General features: G+C 41.0%; 1 protein-coding gene across 1 annotated transcript in view; it reads left to right on the top strand.

Annotated features, from left to right (window-relative positions):
• Positions 1 to 12,822, top strand: part of DGKQ (diacylglycerol kinase theta) — a 176,487-nt gene that overhangs the window by 94,850 nt on the left and 68,815 nt on the right. The window contains exons 6-7 of the mRNA XM_084627882.1: positions 900 to 1,053; positions 8,207 to 8,263. Coding sequence (XP_084484008.1) covers positions 900 to 1,053; positions 8,207 to 8,263 — 211 coding nt within the window. The remainder of the gene's footprint in view (positions 1 to 899; positions 1,054 to 8,206; positions 8,264 to 12,822) is intronic.

The following is a 12,822-nucleotide window of genomic DNA, read 5'->3' as shown; positions in this document are numbered from 1 at the left end:
AAACAAATAACTGAAATTACACATCACTATTTTTTCTTTAAATTTTTTTTATTTTTTTTTGCGAACTTCTTTTATTGGCTTTGTTCATCAGTTTGTCATATGTATTTACCATAACCTGATTCCAAGGATAATAGATGGTCTGTAGAATAAATGCAAGGCAGAAATTTACTCAAGGGTCTGGGCTGATGACATAAGCTTCAGAAAGGACAATTCCTGAATTTAACAACTAAAACCCCAGGAAGAAATCGCAGCCCCGACTCCCTACTGGATAACTTATTTTTTATAACACAATTGTCCATGTTTTGATCATCTTCCCACTTGTGAATACCACTAGAATGCAAAATCTATGGTTCAGATGCAGAACAATCTTACTATTGTTCCTTTACGTCAATGTATGTAAAACTTTAGATTTCAGTAGAATATGGTTTTAATATTTTAAAAAGTGTTGTCACATGTTAAGAATTCTCACTGTTATGTCAATAAAAATATAGGTTTCAGAGTAACAGCCGTGTTAGTCTGTATTCGCAAAAAGAAAAGGAGTACTTGTGGCACCTTAGAGACTAACCAATTTATTTGAGCATGAGCTTTCGTGAGCTACAGCTCACTTCATCGGTGAGCTGTAGCTCACGAAAGCTCATGCTCAAATAAATTGGTTAGTCTCTAAGGTGCCACAAGTACTCCTTTTCTTTTTAATAAAAATATAGTGAGTTAAAATCAAACCTGATATAAGTCGATGCAACTCCATTCATCTCACAGGAGATGGACCAATTTACAGTAAGTATGAATTTGTTCCAGCATGGTTTGCAAGGCCACTGCCTATTTTGTTATAGTGAGTTAATTTTTTTTACAAGTTTAATGTCTGAGGTTTGACAAGTGTTTAATGATGTTTCTGTTTATAGGCTCATGCTTCTTGCTACATTATTGTACCACCAGAATGTACTTTTGGAAGATTAAGAAATATGATTCTTCCTCCGAATTGTGTGCGTTTAGTTTCTCGCAATTTCAGCAAAATGCACTGTTTTCGAATATCAGAGAGCCTGCAAACAGAACCAGGTAAAGATTTTGAAAATGGTATCCAATAAAGTGCTGAATATGTGGAGTTACTGTGTTTTACGTCAATATTAAACTGAATCTTTTAAGGTTGTTGATCATGTAGTATGTCTTTTTTGAGGATGTAATATTAATCTGTTACTAGCTAAGGCTGCTGCTTCTGCTACCTGATATGGATCCTAAATACAGAGCCTGCTGTATAGAATACCAAGCCTGAATTCATGTTTCTGCTTGACTATTTGGCATCAATTCTACTGAGTTTGACTATAAATATGGTTTTCTTGCTATAACATGTTCTAAAGAAGGTTTAGTTCTGACTTGCACATAATATGATTGTATATTTACAAACATAGGACATTTTTTGTGAGGGAGAGGACCAGTTTTTTTTGTGAGCAAAATCATGTCTTAACCTGTAGCTTCTATTATTCCAGAGCTGAAGCAGCAGTATATCACTTCTGCATTTATAGGAAAAATAAATTCCCATATGCAAGGGGAGGGCGGGGGGGCAAAGAAACTTCATTTTAAGCACCTTTTTTGATCAAACATTTCTTACCCTCCACCTCACATACATTTAGTAACTTAACAGTTGTAGTGTATATTGTGGAAACTGTAGACCAGAGTCTTGTTTGACTAACTAGGATGCTGATGCGGATGATATAAGCAATCATTGATATAAATGTTACTTTTATTTAGCAACTCATGTTAGGTTTTTTTTATTAGTTGAAATATTTTGCTTTCCCTGTTTGTAATTAAACATTTGCCCTTTCCAAGTGGAAGGGATTTAATTTGTAGGATAACGTTTTGCTGCCACCTAGTGTATGTATTACTTATTTACTTTAGTTTTCAGGAGCAAGCCTTTTCTTATGCCTTTGCCTTGTTTCTTTTTGTGCTTTAAATTTCAAACATCCCAAATGTAAACTTATCTTTTTTTCTTAGAAATTATTTTTGTACGTTAAGAATGAAAGGGAAGATAAATACACCAAACTTTGCCAGTCTTGGGAGGTTAAAATGTTAGAAACTTGTTTCCTTGAGAGCTTCCTGAGAAGCTGGACGTTAGTTTACTGTGGTGGTGTTGAACATTTGAGCGTATTTTGGTACTCATGAAGATAGATATTTAATAGCTATCACTAGCGAGAGTCATCTGTAATACATGCACAAGCTGTAATATAACCCCAGCGTGTCTGGTAATGGACCTCAATCCTGACCTACACTCTCTCAACTATTGGAGCCTCTCTTGAGCAGAGACAAGCTAGTTTTTAGTGGACATTTATCTATATTACAAAAACCATGCAGTGAAACACAACTGGTAAAGACCATCCAACCTAGTTTCACTTATGACTTAAAGTGACCTGCAAATGTGTGGTTTTTAATAACTGGTTTTGTACCCTTTGTTGCTTTTTTATGATGTACATAAAGTGCTGGAAAATTGAGTGGTTTTAATGGTTTTTTCCTACTTGTTTTTTATTTTAGAAATATCAGGAATGTTTACTCTGGACCTCCCTGGTTTTGCTGGAGGGCTTGCTCAGGGTCTCAGACGATGAATATTATTAGGCATTTAATCTTTAACAAAGTCTTCCATTCTCAAAAATGTTAGTCATTAAATTGGGATGAACAAAAACCAGACTTTAAAACTGTCTGATTAAAAATCCTATAGTTCAATATTCCGTAATTTTTCCTCTTGTGAGGTCATCCTTTCAGGATGCCTTCATACATCATTTAAAAAAACAAACCACAAGTTTAATATTCATTGTTCCTTATTTGCATCCTTAAACAATCTTTAAGTGAAATTTGAACCCAGATCTCTGTGGAGGAAAGACTAGTATGTTAACAATTGCCGCTTCTAGTCACTAGCTTTGTTACATTAAGTGACAGACAAAGGTTTTCTCCATTTTAATATTTAGGATTATATATGCTCATCATACGAAGTTGCATTACCCAAATTCAAGTTGCCTGAGTACATTTTAACAGAGTACATTTCATGTAATTAAATCTGCATATTCAAAGCGCAGAAAGCAGAACATCCAACAACCAACAGTGAGGCCCCCACCACAGCACCAGACCTGAAAGCCGCTTTCCTTTGGCAGGGGGCAGGTGTTAGTAGTAACTGAACTTGGATATGAACTTTATGGATGATTCCTTCAACTCTCCTAAGTGAAACCAAAACACAAACTTTGGGCTGTTTGAAATTCAGATCCATGTTTTGCAGCTCCAGCCCATGTAGACAAAGGATATATAGTCAGGCTCTGAAAAGTCTCTTCTGTAGAGATACCACCCAGCTGCCAGGATTCTCTCTCCTGGGTCTCTGCTCCCTAGCATGAGATTGGTAGAGCTCCCCAGGCTTCGAAAGAGTTTTGATCACTGAGGCGGCAGTTGTGCTGTTGAGAGCCAGCCAGCCAGTCACCCTCCCCTCTCAGGTTGCGTGCCAGCCAATCACCCTCCCCTCTCAGGTTGCGTGCCGCCTGCTAACTTGAACAGCTGCCTTGGACCTCACCAGACATTTCTTCTTGGCTGGTCAGCAAAGGAGCTATGCTTCTGCCATTGCTGCTTCAGTTCTTCTCCCCAGACTTTCTGAAGCACGGCAGTAGAGTGCCTGCCATTCAGTCAGGCCTGGCTCTCCGGAACAATGGCCATGGGAGGGCTTTTGCTGGAAGCATTTTGGTCAGCGAGTCGGCCCCTGTTTTTCTCTGAACACTTCAGTGCCTTGATGGTACTTTCCTGTCAGTGTGTGAGGCTCAGGGCATTGTCTTGGTGCTCTTCACCCTGGAATGCAGCATTCTGCTGCCTGCCTTTGGGCTGTGGCACCTCTATGGTCAGAGCTCTTCCCACAGCCCTGAGCACAACTCCCAGGTCCTACCCTCCACTGGAGATAACGTGTTTGGGGAGCAGGTGGAAGTGTCATCGTTGAGTGCCAAGGAGACAGTTGTCACTCTGCACTTTTGGACCTTTAACTCGTCTCTCAGATTCCTTCTTCCAGGAAGGCTAAGGAATCTGCTTTGGAAGCTGGCTTTTGCATCAACTCAGTACCCCACTGAGCAGAGCACTCTGCATTAACACCAGTCATGGAATGGTCCCACGCTCCCTGTCAGTGAGCACCAAGGACTAAAGGGTTTGTGAAAGCATCCTGGGTGTGTACAGCCACGGTAGCTGGTCAGGACCTTCCTGACTGAGGAGGCTGGGAGCTGCCTATTTGGTCAAGGAAAAATTCAAGATGGTCACTCTGGGAGCTGCCTTCCCTAGAGAAGGGGGACTGGCTATGTGCTGTGGGTCTTTCTAAGGCTCGTGTGCATATTATGGGCATTTCTCAGGCCCTGTTGATGTCTGTTTTGTTACAGGAGAGCCGCACTGCTAGTTCCTTGTTTAGCCTTCAGGGAAGGATGGTCATTAAATGCTTGGGAATAGTTGGGGCCACTCTGCCAGGCTGGCAGTGAAGTGTTTCCTTCATTTGGTTGGTGATGGAGGACCTCATTCAGCTGGGTGTCAAATCAGCTTGTGTCACCACCGGAGTGTGGGAGTCACCAGAGTTTGCGGTAACTCAGCCAAAACCTCAACTCACCGCAGACTGACCATTGGAATGTGTACGAGCCCTGCTACCCAGCTCATGTCCAGCCTTCCTGCCAGGGGTCAGGTGTGATGCATCACCCGTCTAATGGGGTGCAATGGTCAGAATCAGGAGGCAGCAACTCACCCCATGTTGCAAATGCTGGCTCTCCTGGCCAACACCTGTAGCACATCTCCACATTGAGTTTAACCTCTCTGGAGCTGAGACACCAGAGGAAGCACAAGCAATACAGGGACTTTTTACATTGCCCCTGAATAACAGAGACCCTCTGGGCAAGTCTGACGTGGTGACTGTCCAGGAACAGTTTTTAATGAGGAATTCCAAAAACCACCTCCGTAACTTGTAGTGGCCATGGCTATCTCCTGTATAGTCTAGGGAGCTCACACAGTGGAACTCTACACCAAGGGAATTTGGCCTCTCCAGCAGTAGCCATTCACCAGTTACTCTGATAAGGTCAGTCATGTATCTGCTAAGGGTGGTCAGAGACCTAGTATTCCAAAAGGAGGTCCTGAGTCAAATGGGCAATCTGTGTATTGGGAAAGCCTTTGGGAGGCCGGAGTGGGCATTTTCTCACAAGTTATTCCTCCTCATCCTAGACCTAGCAAGTAAAGACCACATGATCACAGTCAGCTTGAGTTGATCTGTGTTGCATCCTTCTGAATGTCTTCTGGATTGGGGAGTGGCTGCTCGGTTCACCCCTTCCTCCAGTGTGGGATGCTGGAGGTGAGTTGCATCACCTCCGACCTAAACAAGAATCTTCCAGTCTTTTATTACTACTACTAAAAGATACCTTCCCCATTTGCTGACAGAGGATGGTGCTATATCTTTTTCCATTGACACCTCTTGTATCAAGGTCTGTTCAAAGCTCAAGAGTGACGGAATTTCAGTTATCATAACAGCACCATATTGGCCCAGGCAAGAGTGGTTTTCAACACAGTTTTACATGGTAAAAGCGGCTCCCCTCAGAATGAGTCTCTGGCCTCATATCATCATTTGAGACCATGGTGTCGCAGTGCATCCCAGCTCCGGAGCCTGCTGCCTGGCCCCCAGTAGGAAAGTACCTGCCAACACAGTTTGATATACGAGGGTAGATATTAAATTGCTTAAACATTATATAAAATCCTGTGCAAACTCCTTGTTGACAGTGCAGAGCCTTCCTGCTCATTTCCCTTGGCGTGGGTGACAGGCCCAGGAGCACGGGGTATAGATGCCAGCTCCGCTCCCACTGGACTTGAGGACAGACCGGTGTAGGGGCTGTGGCAAGTAGTGGGCGCAGGGAGCTATTCCCAACTCTTTTCCTCCAGGGGAGAGTGGTATTTGCAGGCTGTTGTTGGTGACTGTGGGGATGTCTCTCCTTCCATCCCTCTTGTTTCCTTTCAGTCTGGAAAGCTCCTTTTGAACCACCTGGTTCCTAGGAGTTTTAATTTCTTACGTGAATGGCCATTTCAGTGGTGGTAGCGACTGTATCTGAGTGAGCAAGCCTCAGGCCCTGAAAGCATTCCTTCCTGTCTATACCAAATCGCCTAAGGATAAGCTGTTGCTATAAACTCATTTGAGGCTCTTCTCTAGAGGTGATCAAGTTCCACCTTAATGACCCTATTCTCTCTAGTCTGTTTCCAATGCCTGAATGCTCATCTCCTCTAAATCCTTGAGGTTCAGAGGTCCATAGATCTTTAACTAGAGCTGACTAATGCCTTAGAAAGACCATCACACTTTTTCATTTTGCACCGACTTGATAAGCAGCCCTTTCTAACTGTTAGCTTTTTGCATGGCTGTGATGTGGCTGGCCTGTCAAGGCTTGATCACAGCAAAGGATATTTCCATCCCAGATATACATAAGGCAGGCTCGTTGCACTCTCTGTGCTTTCACAAAGCGTTTTTGCTTGGAGTCCAGAAGGAATTCTCTTTTAGGGTCTCCATGTTCCAGAATTCCTTTCCAAGAGAGAAAGTCTAAGCTCTGTTTTGTTTCTTTGGAGTTGTCCTGTATTGATGCTATACAGTTTTTCGAGTTTTGGTTCTAATTAATCGTGCAGGATGCTATTGTTGTTACTTATGGTGGTGACGGGCAAATGTCGGATCTCTCCTTTATTTAAAAACCATAATCTCCAAAACACCATTGCTGGTAACACTGTTGGCATTAGCCTTTTGGTATGGTGATTAATTTTGTATTGATTTTTATATAATAAAACCAAACAATGGAAAGGCCAAAAAGGCAAATGACTTATAGCTTGTATACGTTCCAAAATGCCACATGCTTCATGGGATCTTAAAGAGAATTATGTAATCTTACAATTTGTCAAAGCTGCAAGACCACACAATCCTATAAAGACATAACAGATTTGGGTGGGGGTTACAGTAATAAAATAGGAAAAGACCTACATAAACATAAATAGGAGGAGGAGGAACAAGGGAGGGTTAAATAGACTGGAACTTGTTTTTTTTACTTGTTGCAACATTACTATAACTCTTCACTGAAAGATCTGTCAAGTTGTTTACTCTCCAGTAGTGAGAATTCTGGTAAATGGTAGTTTTAGAGAAGGGAAAATTACTGACCTGTAATTCTGCATCTTTGAAGATTTCATTATATCAGGATTCTCTCTCACTCACTCACCCACCTTTCCTCAAATCCTGGAGGTTTATCTTTGTTGAAGCGGTGTTTGGGGGGGCCTTGATTTTTTTTCATCTCTTCTTGAGTCAGATTTTCAATCATTTTTTTTATTGGCTGACTTTTTTTTTTTAATTTTTTTTTATTTTTGGCCAATCACAGTCAGTAATTGATTGGAGGTTTCCAAGGGCAGCAGTTAAACTGTGTGGAGGCCACATGTCTATCAGTATGGTGGTCTGGCTTGTGTTCCACCTTGCTATTGCTGCTCTTGGAGAACGAAATCTGTCAAGAGGAAGTTCCATCCGTCTTGCACTAGAGAAGCGAGACACAGGAGTGAGATTTCAGTCAGGATGATACCTTCAGAGAAGCACAATCAAAGGTCAGTAATTTCCTCTTAATTATTTTGCCAACATTAAACATTTGAATATATAAACTACAAATATCATCTAATACTTTGACTCCCAGTTTTAAGTAATAAATCAACTCAAGTTTTCTCTTCTAGAGCTGGACAAACAAAATCTTGTGTTATTTGCAACTATTCAGTTCTAGAATTATTTTTATTAAATCGATAGATCTGATCGGACACCATTTAATACTCTGATTCCTGTTACAATGTCATAGTTTAAAACTTATGATCAGAAAGTATATTTTTAATTTATAGGCAGACATGACAGGTTGATGAAATTTGCAAATAGTAATACTGAGACAATCAGTGAGAGAGAATTTGAGGCTATAACCCACACAGTAGTTACATGTTAATTCTTATTGTCAGTGTATGTTACACTGCTACATTCATTGGGATGTTGTGGTAGTGATTTCAGTTTTAAAAAGCTAAGTATTGGAAGAGGAAATGTGGTTGTTGCTGTAGTGTATGCGCCCCCTGTGACTTTTGTTGTCTTTGTTACTTCCATTAAACTATTTTAAAATAAGATTCAACTATTATTTTGTCCAATTAAAAGGTAACCTTCTCCTTGAAACTTTTCTTTCCACAGATGAAGATGAGGATGTTGATGGCTTAACACAAGGGTCAGTGATTTCAACAGATTCAAGTAAGTCGAATTTTAGTAAATTGGGAATATTGGCTCAACACAGCCTTTATTATATTAGCTTAACCTGCTTTTCCTTATGAAGAATATTACTCCTAAATAAAGCTTCACTTTGGTCAGACAATTACATTCTAATGGTAATTACAGATCTTGTGTATTCAATATTGGGTCAGCACATCTTTATGTATATGAAGTGATAATGGATAGGCCCTTCTGTGAAATCCACTTCAGCATTTTAGTGAAAAGAGGTGATGGTATTCATTAGATCATTGCAGTCAACCTTCTCTCCAGGTGTTTTCCACAGGTCAGTATCACTGGAGTTAATTGCTTTCTATAAATAGTATTCTCTGTAAGTCACAGCTAGGCATCTCTCACAATAGCAGTTGAGAAATCATGTGTTTGTATTTAATGATCCGGTAATGTTAAGTGATAGATTTGGAGGGCAGGCAGTACATTTCTTTAAAGCACTAGCCTTTCATCCGTGGCTACTTGGGTTCAAATCTTACCAAGGACATAAGTAAAATGAGGTCTACCCTCTGCTCAGGTGAGGCCCAGTAAGAATAAAGATAGTGGTGTTTGTTTGTCAGGATTGAAGTCCATTTGCAAGTGCGTAGTACAGTTTTTGTACCCATTGACTGCTCTGTGTTTGATATTAGCTATTATTAATCTCATTTTCTTGACTAGTGTAGTCAATCACAGTTTATTAAAACAAAATAAAAGGAAGTGGAATAAATGACTAAAACCAGCATATCTTCACATTTTTCATGATGTGGTTGCATAAATGGCTCTAGTACGAAAAAGTAGATTGAAGAAAAAGGAAAGAAAGAACCTTCCGTGTCCCCTTCATGTTCTTTCAAGATCTAAGACTATTGAGGAAATTGCCATGTGACAAGGGCCATTCCAGATCAATACTTAGCATAGTTCTGACAGTGTGCTCAAATGTGTTTAGTACGTCCCCTTTATTTTAAAATAGGGTTTAAACTTCACTCTCTCTGGATGACTATGAGGAATTTATGACACCCCACATACTTCCATATTGTAGGATCAGATTGTGACCAGCTGTGGTTTGTCAAATAAACGTGCACATTTTCCAGTGGGCAGCTTTTCAAATAGCAAAGCGAAATAATCCTTTATGTGCCAGCACCTGTTTTTACTTCTATGTCTTACTGACTGAGGCTGGTATTTCTCCATCAGTGGCTGTCAAAGGGAGTGAGATGTCTATCCTGGTATCTCAGATGGCTTGGTTGACACTTTTAATCCAATACGCCTTATTTTATACGGACTGACCAAGAAGATGAAGATATTGTGCTCAAAAAGAGATTCTAAACATTGTTTTTCCTTACACATATTTCTCTACAGTGTCAATCAGTAAAACTTGGGAGAACAGGAACACGCTGTACATTTTCAAAGACTAACGCAAAGAATCTTTAATCCTGTGGTTTAAATAAAGTGGTTGTACTAAAATGAATTGCTTCCCCTTACTATATATTAACACAACATAAATTGATACAGATGTTCCAGTATAACTGGCTCTCTTTCATGCCATGATTTTTGATGATCACTGTGTTAGAAGGAGAGAAATTCTAATGCTTCTATTGAAAACGAAGGCATTGTGCTCAGTGGGAAGTATTGATTAATCATTGTTTTGACACTTTCAGATATTAATGTAACTGATACCAGGTAGTAAGGCTTTACTCCTCCTACAGCTGATCCTGCCCCCTGCTGTATGTAGCCCAAGGGGTCGAGAGATCCACTCATTGACTTTGCAGGAGGGATCTTTAAATTTGTTGCATCACTGTTTCAAGTCAAGCTCTTCTTTCAGAGTGCACAGACTTTTACTGTGCAAGGGAACATGATACTAGAAAGGGTGGTCACCTTTACAATTATGGTAGCTAGCCTGCTATTTATCTTCCAGAAAAGATGTAGCTGTTGTGTTTTTTTCAGTTTACCTCACAGATACAGGTCTGTTTAAAAAAAAAAAAAAAAAAAAAAAAAGGGCAGTGAAAAATAACACACAGGATATTTTTTAGGATGTGAAAGGACGTCTGGCCAACTTTGGTTTGTATGACACGCTATTTTCGTTAGAGAACGAACAAACGAGAACCATGATAAAAAGTGTATAAAATAAAGAATGGTTTATAAACAAAGTTACATGAGGATCTTTGGTTCATCCTTTCTCATAATGTGAGAACAGGGGGACATTAAATGAAATTGATAGGGAGAAAAATTAAAACGGATAGAGGCTTTTTAAGACAATGCATTATTAAACTGTGGAACTTATTGTAACAAGATATTATTGAGGCCAAGAACTTATCAGGGGTAATTAGGATATTTTAGATGGGTAGCACAGATATCTAGTTACAATAGTAAATATTTTTTAAAAGAGTTTGGGAAGAGATCTGAACCCTCACGCTTCAGGGCATAAAGCAGCATCTACAGGCTTGTCTACACAGGAAAGTTATATTGGTATAAGCTAAAGTGTGAATTTTAACCAATAGAACGTAATCCCTGTGTGGTTACTCTTATTCCGTCATGAAAGCCTTTTATTCTGGTGTGAGGCCCTTTTCTGTGTTTAGCTCATGTCTTTTGGGAAGGGGTTTAAGCTAACCTGAAAAGAGTTGTTCCCACAGATGGTTGTACCTGTTAAACTATACAGTATAACTGGAGACGGGATACCCAGGATGTCAATTTCTGTGTTCCTAGAGACAACGCACATTGTTCTTAGCTGAGGCCGTGTTTGAAAATGATGCTGAACATAAAGAATCACAGTCCTAATCTGGCAAACAAACAACAAAACAGGCTTTAATTATCCATCATTGCTAATATTTCTTCATAACTGGCGATTTAGAGGATGGAAATACTACTGTTTGGATGATATCGTACGGATGTAACAAATCCCCAGAAGAGAGAGCTCCATAATTCTCAAAATAAAAATTATTTATGTTGAGCTCTTAGTTCCTGGATCTGCAGGGATCCCAGAACATAAAGATGTTAGAGACTCTGCCTTTGGTTGTGTGCCAGAAATCAAGGCAGGTTGAGGGTACATGCAGCTTGCATGATCAGGCCCTGATGTTTTTGTTCATTTAAGTCTTCTGTCGGTCACAGCTGGTGATGAGAACCCCCTGCTGCCCAAACAACAGGTAAAACTCTGTGGTGATTATTCTCAAAGGGTGTTCATTACAGACTGGGATTTACAGTGTATCGTGTTAGGCACTGGGCCATTCTTCCCGAGGCTACTTCCCATTGACACTTAAGAGTAACAAACATCTTTTGAAAGATGCTGTTGTGCAGAGTAGAGCTTCAGCCAGGTTGATGGCTTTAGTGTGATGCAAAGCTCAAACCACCTCCTCTGTCTGGATTGTCAGTGTGTGACTTTTGAAAAGGAATAAAGACATTCTGAGCATCACACGCTGTCTTCTTTGATTGATTGATTTTATTTTAGCTTTACGGTTTTTATGATTTGGTTTAATGAATTAATAAATTAAGACTGCCATCGCACTTTCACTCAGTCTGTCCTGTTTGCAGATTCTCTTTGATCCCGTATGCCAGTCCAGATGCTTAGGTATAATTTGTCCCTGGCAGCAGATGGGGATAGTATGCAAAATGTGTTTGGAGGTGTCATCCCCTGTACACAGGGGGCTTGCTCTCTGTGTAAGCTTATTGTTGGTATTTCCAACAGGTGGAAAGATCATTACTTTTGCTGGCAGATGCAGAGGACTGAAGGGAAAAGAGGAGCTTGTGACCCCAGAAATTCCCCTTGCACTGGGACACCCATACTTCGTAGCTGTCCCCAGGGAGCTGCTTACTGCCTGTTGTGGGACTTAGCATATCTGACACCCACAGGTTTCCCGGGGAGTAACCAAGAGGACAACACTGGGGCAGCTGCCAAGGAATATTCTCTCCCTTCCCTTCATTGTGGGGGTGGGAGGGCCTAAAGGATCATATCCAAGAAAAAAGGGGCAAAGTGGGCCTTTGCCCCCATCTGTTGCCCATCAAGACTGCAGCCTGTTTGTCCGGTGGTCCCCAACCTCCAGGTCATGGGGTAGGACATTGTGATGTGAGAGTGGACATGCCCGGATCAGTTGGCTCTGCACCCTGCTTGGGCAAGTGCTGAATCTGTTGACAGAGAAACGGAGGTGTTTACTGAGGATCTGCGAGTGGGTGTTGCACTTTCCAGAGTGGCAAAGGAGAGAATAGATCTCAAAGGTGGGGTTTCACTCTGCTCCACAGACAAGTCCAGGCTTTTTTGAAGAAGACATTTGAGCTCATTACAGTGCTTCAGAGGTAGTCATGGGTGCAGCTTATTCCTCTGGGGCACTGCTCAGACGGATTCAAAGCCTATGATCCGTGTCCCCTGAAGCTAGAGGTGAACAGAGGAAAGTGGATCAGATGCTGCTGTGGTTGGAATCTGCAGTGGAGCTCATGGCAGATGTGTGAAAAAGTTCCATGAACAGCTGTTAAGGCTCAGGGTGAGCATGTAGCCACTGTGTGAAAGACTGGCAGCTTTCACAGCCTTGTGGTCCCAAAATCCCTTAGAGCTGAAGTTTCAGCCTGTCTCATGG

The sequence above is a fragment of the Lepidochelys olivacea genome (genome assembly GCF_965140295.1).
Source record: "Lepidochelys olivacea isolate rLepOli2 genome assembly, chromosome: 5".
In the NCBI taxonomy this organism is placed as follows: domain Eukaryota; kingdom Metazoa; phylum Chordata; order Testudines; family Cheloniidae; genus Lepidochelys; species Lepidochelys olivacea.
Note: the sequence above shows the minus strand (reverse complement) of the source record. Positions and strands in the feature narration are given on the sequence as shown.